The sequence below is a fragment of the Rana temporaria genome, chromosome 7, assembly GCF_905171775.1.
Source record: "Rana temporaria chromosome 7, aRanTem1.1, whole genome shotgun sequence".
In the NCBI taxonomy this organism is placed as follows: Eukaryota; Metazoa; Chordata; class Amphibia; order Anura; family Ranidae; genus Rana; species Rana temporaria.
Genome location: NC_053495.1, coordinates 126,983,135 through 126,995,898, shown reverse-complemented (window position 1 = coordinate 126,995,898; position 12,764 = coordinate 126,983,135). Strand labels below are relative to the sequence as shown.

The 12,764-nt window shown below is 44.5% G+C and overlaps 1 protein-coding gene across 2 annotated transcripts in view; it reads left to right on the top strand.

Moving 5' to 3' along the window:
* Positions 1-12,764, top strand: part of MFSD14A (major facilitator superfamily domain containing 14A) — a 63,732-nt gene that overhangs the window by 14,849 nt on the left and 36,119 nt on the right. For both annotated transcript variants that reach the window (XM_040359952.1, XM_040359953.1), the window contains exon 2: positions 12,004-12,116. In XM_040359952.1, the coding sequence (XP_040215886.1) occupies positions 12,036-12,116 (81 nt within the window). In that variant the 5' untranslated portion in view covers positions 12,004-12,035. The remainder of the gene's footprint in view (positions 1-12,003; positions 12,117-12,764) is intronic.

Sequence of the window (12,764 nt, the reverse complement as noted above, 5' to 3'; positions counted from 1 at the left end):
AGGGACGTTCCTGAATGTCCACTCAGAACTGCAAATCGCTGGCCACTGCACATAAACTGCCGGGTGGGCGATTTGAAGAAGTTAATAATAGTTTAAATTAGGGCTGCAACGGATCAAAACACTCATGGATCGGATCGATCCTCGGATCAGGAGTCACGGATCGGAACATTTTCGGATCAGTAAAAAAAAAAAACACGACAAACAAAAGTTTTTTTTTTTTACATTTTTATTAATATTTTTTTTTTTTACTTCTAATGTCGGCGATCAGCGATTTTTTTTTCGTGACCGCGACATTATGGCGGACACATCGGACAATTTTGGGACCATTACAGTGGGAAAAATGGCAATTACAGTGTTACTGTTTTACTAGTGTGGGGGCAATGTTGGCTATGGCTATTATTAATGGCCATAGCCAACATTGCCCCCCACTAGTAAAACAGTAACACTGTAATTGTCATTTTTGCCACAGTAATAATAGTCATAGTCAACATTGCCCCCACACTAGTAAACAGTAACACTGTGTGTATAGCCATTTTTGCCACTGATTACAGTGGGAAAAATGGCTATACACACAGTGTTACTGTTTACTAGTGTGGGGGCAATGTTGGCTATGACTATTACAGTGGCAAAAATGGTAATTACAGTGTTACTGTTTTACTAGACCGAGTACATCAGTACAGTGAGTTGGCTAATGGCTATTAAGCCATTAGCCAACTCACTGTACTGATGTACTCGGTCCGTCTCCAAGTTACATGCAGAGTCAGCGGCGCAGCGCGCTCTTGCAAAATAGAAAAAAAATCCACGAGCAGAGGGAGGGGTGATGACGTCAGCGCGCACCGCCGCCGAGTGTACCAAGATGGCCGACCGCTCCGGAGCTAGGCCGAAGCCGCGGTCTTTCCTGCGGTGGCAGTGCGTTCCGCGGATCGCATACTGTTCCGATCCGAACAGGTTGACCCGATTGGCTCACTAATTTTCACAGAAGTCTGTCTAAGATACAAATCAGATTTCAGGAATCCCCTGCAACAAAAAACAAAAATTTTGGTGAGATATTTCCAATAGGAACATGTATAAAGGGTTGCTGCCACAGCTAACTGATAATTCTAAAACCACTCCTATTAGACCCACTCAGCACAGACAAACACGCAGTGATTTCTTCAGAATAACAAAAGGTAGGAATCGGCAACAAAGGTTGTTATATTCCTTGCGCTATACATAGGAATGTTTTTTTGCTCAACAAAAGTGGAGTTACACTTTAACTTGGAAATCGATATCCCCTCACTTCCTGTTATGATACAGGAGGTGAGGGGAAATCTTTTGAATGGGATACAGATGAAAAAACTGAAAGTGGTTTGAATCCTTCCCTACCCTATCCAGAATGATGATGATTTATTATTAATAAAAAATGGGTGCCATTTCAACAGTGCTCCACAACACTTGATAGTGTTGGCACAGCAACAGAGGCAGTCCTTGTAAGCAAGCCAGGAGTGTTGAAACTAGAGGTCGACCGATATGTGTTTTTCTCTGGCCGATGCCGATATTTAGAAATCGGGGCGGCCGATATATGATGCCGATATTTTTGGCCGATTTTTGGACCGGGATGCGTTGTGGAGAGGGGTGGATGGTGCTAGCGATGTGTTGTGAAGAGGGGTGAATGGTGCTGGTGATGTGTTGTGGAGAGGGGTGAATGGTGATGCGTGGTGGAGAGGGGTGGATGGTTCTGGGTGGGGATGAAGATGACTCTGTGTGAGGATGAGAGTTGCATTGTGAAGAGGATCTCTACAATGTAACAATCCTATCCACCCAGAGTCATCCTCATCCTTTTTTCTCAATGTCCGCCTCAGCAAGGTTTCCCTTTTTAAAAAGAGATTCAATAAAGTCTGCAGGGGGGCACAGTAGCACTTTGTGACTTACCCTCCACTCTTGCTGATATCTATCTGCATGCACCTGATAAGACTAGGAGGTGCATGCAGATAGACGCTGATCAGCCAATCGCATAACAATAAAATAGAAGCAGCCAGTAGGCTCCTTTTTAGCAGGGAAGAAAGTGCTAGCTGATGATGCTGGCCACGATCACCTGCTGGGTGGAGTTACTAGTCGGCTTGTGACATGCTAATGAAGTATTATTCCTTTGCTACAGCCCGCCGGGAAAGGGGGGCGGGGCGATGCGGTGCCAGTGAAACTTTTCCCTTCTGTAAGTGAACAGCAGCGTGCGTGTGAAGGATTGATTTCACATGCTGTAGCAGGAGCGGGTAAAGCAGCGAATCGGCATGGTTTACACAAAAATCGTCCGATGCCGATTTCTTCAAAACGGACAAATATCGGCTGATATATAGGTTGACCTCTAGTTGAAACACTTATAGAAGTTTTTTTTTTTTGGTGGAGATAGCATGTATGCGGCTTACTTATTGATTGATTGTTAACCACTTAAGGACCGCCTCCTGCACATATACATCGGCAGAATGGCACGGCTGGGCACGTACAGGTACGTCCTGTACTAGTACCTGGTCGCGGGCACGCGCCCACGACCCGAAGCGGGACTCGCGGACCCGATCGCCGCTGGAGTCCCGCGATCGGTCCCCGGAGCTGAAGAACGGGGAGAGCCGTGTGTAAACATGGCTTCCCCGTTCTTCACTGTGGTGGCAGCATTGATCGTGTCATCCCTTTTATAGGGGGACACAATCGATGATGTCACACCTACAGCCACACCCCCCTACAGTTGTAAACCCACTTCAGGTCACACATAACCCCATCAGCGCCCCCTGTGGTTAACTCCCAAACTGCAATTGTCATTTTCACAATAAACAATGCATTTTTTGCTGTAAAAAATTACAATGGTCCCAAAAATGTGTCAAAATTGTCCGAAGTGTCCGCCATAATGTCGCAGTCACAAAAAAAAAGCTGATCGATGCCATTAGTAGTAAAAAAAAAAATTTTTATAAAAATGCAATAAAACTATCCCCCATTTTGTAAACGCTATAAATTTTGCGCAAACCAACCGATAAACACTTATTGCGATTTTTTTTTTTTATTACCAAAAATAGGTAGAAGAACGTATCGGCCTAAACGGAGAAAAACATTTTTTTTAATATATTTTTGGGGGATATTTATTATAGCAAAAAGTAAAAAATATTGAATTTTTTTCAAAATTGTCACTCTATTTTTGTTTATAGCGCAAAAAATAAAAACCGCAGAGGTGATCAAATGCCACCAAAAGAAAGCCCTTTGTGGGAAAAAAAGGACGCCAATTTTGTTTGGGAGCCACGTCGCACGAACGCGCAATTGTCAGTTAAAGCGACGCAGTGCCGAATCGCAAAAAGGGGCCAGGTCCTTTAGCTGCATGTTGGTCCGGGTCTTAAGTGGTTAAATACCGCTAGTATTGGATTGAGACTCATTTTTTGGATTTTTGTGGGACACAGGTGCGCTGAAAGTGCACTGGGGGGCCATTAGCATGGTCAACGTGTGTTTTGCCATGTGGCAATGTTTTGTCTGTACAAACCTGATGGGTTTTAATCACTTTTCACGCTTATGCCTTTGCGTATTTATGCTTTTTTTACGCAATCCCATTGACCTCTGTAGGGGAAAAGGCGCACTTACTAAACAGTACTTTTTTTACAAAAATTCACAGAAGAGAAACGCACAGGCGTGAATGGGCCCCATAGAAAATTATAGTAATCTTCTTGTGCATAAAGCTTGATATTGGAAACACACTGTAAGCTGTAGGTATACATTATAGTAGGGATTCTCTGAGACTTGAAAATCATTTCAAGGGTTCCTAAAAGCTGAAAAAATTTACAGTAACAGCTGTTTTTTTTAACTTGGTTTACCCCATGATTGCATGTGTTGCCCTCTGCTATTGATAGATATTCCCTTTCCTCTCACGTTTAGTTACTATCATGTGTGGGTTAAAATATCCGACCGGACAAGAATTCTGAGCATTTTGTGTTTGCATCAGATTGAATGCTTCTGATTCAGTGGGGTTACTAAATCAGAAAGGATTACCACTATTGCATTAGAAATCTCTGTATCGTAATATGGGTCACACAGTCGTACACAGGCAAAAACCTACGCAAGCCGTACTTTTATAAACGCCAAATTGGTGGACCATTATTTCTTTATAAATGCAGATGGAGAAAACTGCTTAGACGGATGTTCTAAGCACTTATAGCCATGTACCACTATGGCATTTGATGGCTTGGAACATGGTGTACTGAGCCGATCTGTGGGTCTTGGTGCCACATGATAGCCCATTGCAGAGGTCACATGCTATTGTTGATATTGGAGATCTGTCTTCTTCCTCTTACAACAGAGAAAGGATAAGAATTGTAGTAAGTTGTCAACAGGAGATGAATGATTTAATGGATCTGCAGCAGCAGCTGCTGTTGATTCATTTTTTGCGTTTTCACAGATTGTGTGTTTTTGTTTTGTTTTTAAACCCTTTCTCCCCCGCCTATCCTTTACACATACTTATTAAAGTGTATGTGAACCCTCACCTTTGTAAAACCTATTCAGTTTAAACAGAAATGCCAGGCAAAACGTGTGTGTGTGTGTGTGTGTGTGTGTGTAAAAATATATATATATTTTTCTATAAGTGATCATATGACCTCTGTTTTTAGCTACATACGAGGCTTGACGAGGTGGGTGTGGAGACTGCAGGAGGCAGCGAGAGCAATACATTGATCTTCCCAATGGGAAGTGTATGCAATTAGGTAATTTCAGGTGCTTTTATACTGTCCTCACTTTATTTTGACTTAAAGAGGAGTTCCACCCAAAAATGGAACCTTTTGGCAGCCCCTCCCTGCAGGCGATCGCCTCGGACACGTCAGGTCCTAGGCGATCGCCTGTCCAATCAAACAGCGCTGCATGCGCAGTGCCGCTCACACATGCGCAGTGGGTGCCCGGCCATGAAGCCGAAAGCTGTCACGGCCTGGTGCCCACAGTGACAATGAAGACGCCGGCCAGGGAGGGGGGGAGAGGAGCGGACCCCTGGCCGGCGCGTCGCTGGAACGCTGGAGCAGGTAAGTGTCAGTTTATTAAAAGCCAGCAGCTACACTTTTTGTAGCTGCTGACTTTTAATAAACTTAAAAAATGGGTGGAAAACCCCCTTTAAAAAAAGTAATAAACTGTTTTTCACAAGTCATCTTCCAGGACAGCTTCACAAAAGAGAGACTCCTCCCACCTAGACAGAAAACACATGATCCGCGTTATTATAAAAAGCACACAATCTCCCAGGTCCTTTAGTTTTATGCGTTTCCTCCAGCCAGATAGGGAGTAAAATCTAAACAATAGATGTGACCCTATCAGGCTGATAGGGTGTAAAATGGCAGATGCCACCTGGATGCAGTGTTCCCTTAACAGGAAAAGAAAGAAAGTATACCGCTCAGAGGTCCCAGAGAACTGCAAAGTGGAGTCCAAACACTTGGGTGCAGGCGCTGCAATAGTATGCAAAAATGTATAAGAAAGAACCGGGACGGCCGCACTCCAAAAATAAAAATGTGTTCCTTTTAATAAAAACTGGTCACAACATGGATGTCACAGCAAAAAAAACAGGAAAAAGGGATAACGCGTTTCACACTCTCATACAGTGCTTATTCATAGCTTAACAGGAGCAGAGATCCTGGAGAATGGTTAGTTCCTAGGGAAGGAGATAGACAGGTCGTCTCTGCATTCAGGGGACTCTGTATTTTCCTAGTAACCCCTCCAGGAAGAGCTGGATTACTGCCCATACTAGTGTAAGAAACCTGGGGCTGCCATTTCTTGTGGGCTGTATCGCAGTCATGGTGGCACTGGCACTAGATCCATAACTCCTCATATGGACCAGGTGGGTGGACACAGGTGCTTGGGTGGAGCCTATTATACTCCCATATATACAGCCAGCCAGTAGGACAGTCAGATGGTTGGCAGGGAATGTCCACAGCCATGTCTGAACTAGATCTGGCAGAGCTGGGGGAGGCAGGCACCAATGTAAGGAGGCTGGTGGTTTTTAATCTACCTCTTCCCTTGTATGTCATTGACACAGGTTAGTGCAGGGGCTCAGGCACCATTTCTTTTTTTCTGGGGCGTTTTTGGAGCACGGTGGTAAAAGAGTGAGGTGTGGGGTACTTTCTCTCTCACCTTAAGTTTTACACGTCGGTAGCTTCTTAAATGCTATTGGTATTTTCAAACTCTCTGGTAGAAACCTTGTACACATGATAAGCGTATCGTACAAATTATTTTGTTTTGTTTTTTTGTCTTTTTGCATGCTAGTCTTGTATCGAAAATGAAGAGGTTACTAAAGTTACAAACCTTTTTAAATAATGTATTTTGTTTTTGAGCATGTAAAGTCTTGGTCTTCTGATATTTTTCAGATAAATTCTGTTCTGATTAAACGAAAATCGTACGTTCTGGTATCATACAAGTAAAATGATTGTGTTTGTTCCTTTTGGATAATTTTGCATGAACTGTCATTATCGGCTCTCTGAAGCTGTATACGAAAGGTCAGATAATCACACAATCTCTTTGAAAGCCACATTTTTCGTCCGATTTTCTGATTGTGTGTAGTAGGCATGAACTTCTAAATTGTAAGCTTTAAAGAGCAGGGCCCTCTGATGCCTTCTGTATTGAATTGTGTTGTAACTATACTGTCTGCCCTTAAAGTGGAGGTTCACCCAAAAAATACATTTTTAACATTACATTCAGCCGAGTTGTCCTAATGACAATTTTTTTTTTATTTTTTTTTTTCGTACATACCGACTTTCACCGCCGTTTCCGGGTATGTCTTCTGCGGGACTGGGCGTTCCTATCTGATTGACAGGCTTCCGACCGTCGCATACAGCGCATCACGAGTTGCCGAAAGAAGCCGAACGTCGGTGCGGCTCTATACGGCGCCTGCGCACCGACGTTGGGCTTCTTTCGGCAACTCGTGACGCGCTATATGCGACGGTCAGAAGCCTGTCAATCAGATAGGACCGCCCAGTCCCGAAGAAGACATACCCGGAAGCAGCGGTGAAAGTCTGTATGTACGGGGAAAAAAAAAAAAACAGCCGATTGTCATTAGGACAACTCGGCTGAATGTAATGTTAAAAATGTATTTTTGGGTGAACCCCCGCTTTAAGTAAAGTGCTGAGCAAAACTGTTGGTGCTATATAAGTCCTGTATAATAATGATGTCAAAGTAGCAGCCCTGTTTAATTTCTTTGAGCTTTAACTGGCAGAGCAGCCGCTACTCAAAAGGTTCATGATGGCAGTCTCAAGGTGTAGCAGACCGTCCAGAGCAAGATTTCCTACATGGGACTTTGGCACTGTCCTCAGAAATTTTGCTAGCATGTACTCTCCTGTCCTGGAATATGGCTTTGAGAGGGAGGGAGGGGGGGTTTATTTATCTGTTAGCTGAATTTCCAGGACATCGCTATTACCCGCCCAATAATTTTTTCGTTCAATTTGTTGGGATCAATGTTCCTTTTTCCAAGCTTTGTAGCTTGGCTGTTTTTTTCTTCTCTCTAAGCTCAGAGCCGGTTCACACTGGGGCGACTCGTCAGGCGGCTCAGCCACCTGCCGATTGGTGTCCCATTCTATGCAATAGAACCGTTCTAATAGGAGCGACGCAAGTCGCTCCGACTTAGAAAAAGGTTCTTGTACGACTTCGGGGGCGGCTTGGGGCGACCTGCATTGACTTCTATATAAAGGTAATTTTGAAGGTCGCCTCTGAAGTCGTCTTCCGGATGCCTTGCGGAGTCGCCCCTGAAGTCATGCCGCCTAAGTGTGAACCGGCTCTTAAGGTTTATTGTTGTATACTGAGGGACCTGGGCAAACTCTCATGATCATTCATGCCACATCCCATACACTATGAATTATGTCTTGAGAATGTTGCATAATGTGTGATCTATAGGACACCCCAAAATTTGAATTGTCAATGAACACTAATTTCCAGTAAGTTCAATTGTTTGTAAAGGCAGAAGGTTCTTTACCTTACTACATTCTATTGGGAAAAGGGCATTCAGGAGACTGCAATATTGTCTTCTCGGCTACTATGAACTGATTCAAAACTGTCTTTGAATAGTGATCCACCATAGATCACTTTTTCAAAGTATGTGTAAATGCACTGCCCGTGTGAACAAGGCTTCAAGCAGCAAAGATTTCTTATTTTTCTACCAATAGAGAAAGGACTCCATGAAATTAGATTTTTTGTTTGTTTATTTAGCCATATGACTAGCTGATTCCTTGGAACCAAACCAGGCCAGTAAACATAATGCTGTTTGCTTAAACAAAGTTCAAGACTCCAAGCTCTGGGAAAAATTCTCTTGTAAAGTAAACAGTATTTGTCTTTAGTAAATCAACCCCTTAAAGCAGAGTTCCAGCCGTTTCTGTGTTTAGTAAAAGTCAGCTGCTACAAAAAAGTGTAGCTGCTGACTTTTAATAAACACACACTCACCTGTCCCACAGTCCAGCGATGCAGCTGTCTGAAGCCCACGGTTCTCTCCCCCGCCTCTGCATTACTAGTGTGGGCACCCGGCTGTGACAGCCTGTGGCTTCACAGCTGGGTGCGCACTGCGCGTCCTGAATGGCCGATCAATCTTCTGGGACCTGTGACGTGTCCCAGAAGATTGCAGGGCGGGAGAGGAGACAACTTCCGCTCGAGTCACCTAGGCTGCGCGAATGGAAGTGGGAGCTGGGTACCTGTAAAAATCAGGTACCCCCCCAAAAATACATGTTAGGGCAGGGGTCTCCAAACATTATAAACAAAGGGCCGGTTTATTGTCCTTCAGACTTTTGGAGGGCTGGACTTTGGCAAGCGGGGGGGTGGAAATTTTCCTGGCATCAGTGGGACTTAATACCATATGTTAGAGGGAGAAATGGTGCCCCATCGTTTATATCATAGGGAGGAATTATGTCCCATTAGTGGAGTCAGTGGGAGAAATGGTCCTCCACTGTCGGTGTCAGATGTCAGAATAGTGTCTCGTATCAGTGGGAGGGATACTGCCCCAAGGGCCGGATAAAGGCAAGCAAAGGGCCGCATCCGGCCCCCGGGCCGCAGTTTGGAGACCACTGTGTTAGGGGGTTAGGAGACCTTAAAGGGTTACTAAAGGGGAAAAAAAAATGTCTTAAAAATAACGAACATGTTATACTTGCCTCCACTGTGCAGTTTGTTTTGCACAGAGTGGCCCCGATCCACATCTTCTGGGGTCCCTCGGCGGCTGTCTCTGGTCCTCCCCGCAAGAATTCATCACATTCATGCGAGAGAACTCACATGGTGATGAGTCCTTGCGGGCGCGCCCTTGTGAAACAGCGAGCGGCCATAGCCGCTCACTGTATCACTCGGCGAGCCGCGTCAATGGATGTGATTGACAGCAGCGCCAGCCAATGGCTGCGCTGCTCTCAATCCATCCGCTCTAGCCAATCAGCGGCCAGGCTGAGAGCGAAGAGGATCTCGAGACCGAGCGCGGGACTTTCGAGGGGTCAGGTAAGTAAAACGGGGGCTCGGGGGAGGGGGGGGGCGGCATCATCATATGTTTTTTCACCTTAATGCATAGATTGCAGATACCTGGTGAAAAAATGTTTTCCTTTACAACTCTTTAAAGCGGAATTTCCACTTTTTGGTGGAACTCCATTTTAAGCTTTGGTGCAAGAATCAAGTTACCTGAAATCTGAGAGTTGTTGCTGTGTCAAGTTAAACTCCAAGACCTCATATAATGCTTTACAACTCCTGATTGTGCCACGCTGTCCAATAGAAGCCCCCCAATCACATTTAAAGGGGTTGTAAAGTCAGAAGGTTTTTCATCTTATTGCATTATATGCATTAAGATAAAAAGCCTTCTGTGTGCAGCAGCCCCCCTAATACTTATCTGAGCCCCATCTCTGTCCAGCGATGTCCACGAGTGTTTCAGCCGTCCGAGACTCTTCCTCTTCTGATTAGCTGAAATGCAGCAGCTCCCACTGTTGTCAATCAAAGTCAGTCAGCCAATCGGGAGAGAGACAGGCCGGCCCGTGGCTCTGTGTCTGAATGGACACAGAGTGCTGTGAATCGGCTCTGGTGCCCCCATAGCAAGCTGCTTGCTGTGGTGGCACTCAACAAGAGGGGGGGGGGAGTTAGGATCACAGAAGAGGGACTGGAAAAGAGGAGAATCTAGGCTCCTCTGTGCAAATCCACTGCAACAGGGCAGGCAAGTATAACGTTTGTTATTTTTATAGAAAAAAATAAAAATAACTTTTACAAACACTTAGTGCCGGTTCACACAGGGGCAACACGACTTCCAGTGCGAATTTGCAAGGCGACTTGGAGCGACTTACAACGCAACTTCAAGTCGCCTCCAGGACAGACGACTTTGCCAGTGGCCAATCAAAGAATAATCAGCTCTGTGGGAAGGAGGGCTTTGCCTGAGAAAACTATTTTTCTCTTCTTGTAAAGTTGCTTCAGTTAAGACAGTGATCCGACTTTGGAGGCAACTTCCATTGAAATCAATGTGTACAAGTTACCTTGAAGTAGTACAGGAACCTTTTCTGAAGTTGGAGCGACTTCAGTAGTGTACATTAAGTTGGCTCTCATGCACTTCAATGTCTCATGTCGCGTGACTTGGGGCGACACAAGTCGGATCCCAAGTCGCAGTAGTGTGAACAGGCACTTAAAGTCTTTTTTTTTTTTTTCTCAAAAGGATTTTATTGAAATAAACAAGAACATACAATTCAACATTGTCAATTCCAGATACGTCGTAGTCCTTCACAATCAGACATAAGAACACTGTTCACCCTTAAAGCGGAGCTCCACCCTAAAGTGGAACTCCCATTGATCGGAACCCTCCCCCCCTCCGGTGTCACATTTGACACCTTTCAGGGGGGTGCAGATACCTGTCTGAAGACAGGTATTTACACCCACTTCCGGACACACAGTATTGGGCAGACTGCGGGCATGACGTCACCTCCCGTCCCCCCCTGTTCTGGGAACATTCGGCTCCCAGTACACAGCGGGAGCCAATCGACAGGCGTAGCACGACTCACGCATGCGCCGTAGGGAACTGGGCAGTGAAGCCGGAGCGATTCACTTCCTGGTTCCCTCACCGAGGATGGTGGTGGGGGCAGCAGAGTGACGAGTGATCGCTCGTCCTCTGCCACGGACGCGCTGGACTCCAGGACAGGTAAGTGTCCTAATATTAAAAGTCAGCAGCTGCAGTATTTGTAGCTGCTGGCTTTTAATATTTTTTTTCAGCGGATATCCGCTTTAAGACAATTAGAAGTATATTTTAATTTCTACATTGATTGAGGAAGGTTACATTTTATTCTGCAAATCCATGAAGGAGCGCAGTTTTTTATTGGAAAAAATGTGTGTCAATCATGTGACTCCATGTAATTGCCATCGTGCACAACATGACAGAGATTGTAATTCCTTATAGTATCCGTTGTCCCCACAACTACAGGATTTTTTTGGCATGTTTGTAGATTCAGTTGGGTGTCTGTGGGTCAGGCAGGTGGGCAAAGCAGCCATTATCTGTTATGCTTGGACACAATTAGTAAAGCTAAACTGATAAGTAAGGTAAGTAAGGGCCCAATCAGATCCATCTATTGCATTGACACTGAATTACAGCAGATTAATTATTTTGAACTGAATGCCAGTGGTCACTGCCAACAAAAAAAAGAGACACAGCATTTTCCCAAACCCAGCACACTACAAGGCCTGGTAGAGCAGTTGCCAGTTTGTTCCATTGTGCTATTGATCCTTTTGTCATGTAGCACATTTCTACATTCTGCCAATATCCATCTGTGATTAGATTCTGCCAATTTATTTTTTATTTTTTCCATCTATTCTTTGAAAAGGAACTGTTACATCTGTACCCTCTCCCCTGCTTTGTAAACTATATAAGTAGGTGCTATAGCTTAGCAACGTAAAATGTCATCATCAGTTATATAATCGAAGGACAATTCTCATAAAATTTTGTTTGTCCTGTTCACAGAATTGAATATTTGATTATGGTTCTGTTTTTCAAGATCGCTTTTTGTGTTTGTAAATTAGTTACGTGTTATGGTTCTGTTTTTCTAGGCAGATGTTGAAAGGGCAACGGTGATGTAAAAATGACTCAGGGGAAGAAAAAGAAGAGGGTGAACCGTAGTGTGCTCCTTGCCAAAAAAATCATCATTAAAGATGGTGGCACGGTGAGTATAAAAACAGCAATATAAACTGACTGAGTTTGTTCACTGCTAAAAACATTGGTAAAGCTATAATTTACAAACTGCTGTTAAAAAACCAACCGATTATAAACCTGTTTACAAAAATAAGAGCACTTGCCAACCTGGCTTTGGTACATAGTGAGTCAGTGTCCTAATGTATGTATGCAGGATAGAAATCTTATGCATTTTGCCACATGCTTGTTTCAGGTCAGTATCTTACTATGTGAAATCAGGATGGAGGAACCAGAGCTGACACTTTTAAAAACAAGTCACTAGCCTCGGGCGCTCCTATGCCCAAGGAGGGCCTGCTGGCCCATATATCGGTGTTGCCCAAGGAGGGGAAGGTTCACGCGGGCCCTAGTAGTTATAGGCCAATATCGCTCTTGAACACCGATATCAAAATTTTAGCAAAAATCCTAGCGAATTGTCTGCAGCCTATTCTTCCTTTCCTCATCCATCCTGACCAAACTGGGTTTATTGCCGAACGGGAGGCGAGGGACAACTCGAACCGGGCCATTCTGTTGATTCAATGGGTACAGACGCAGGCTGACCATCCATCTTCTACTCTCCACTGATGCCGAAAAGGCATTTGACAGGGTGGATTGGACATACCTTCGTGCGGTGTTGTCTAGA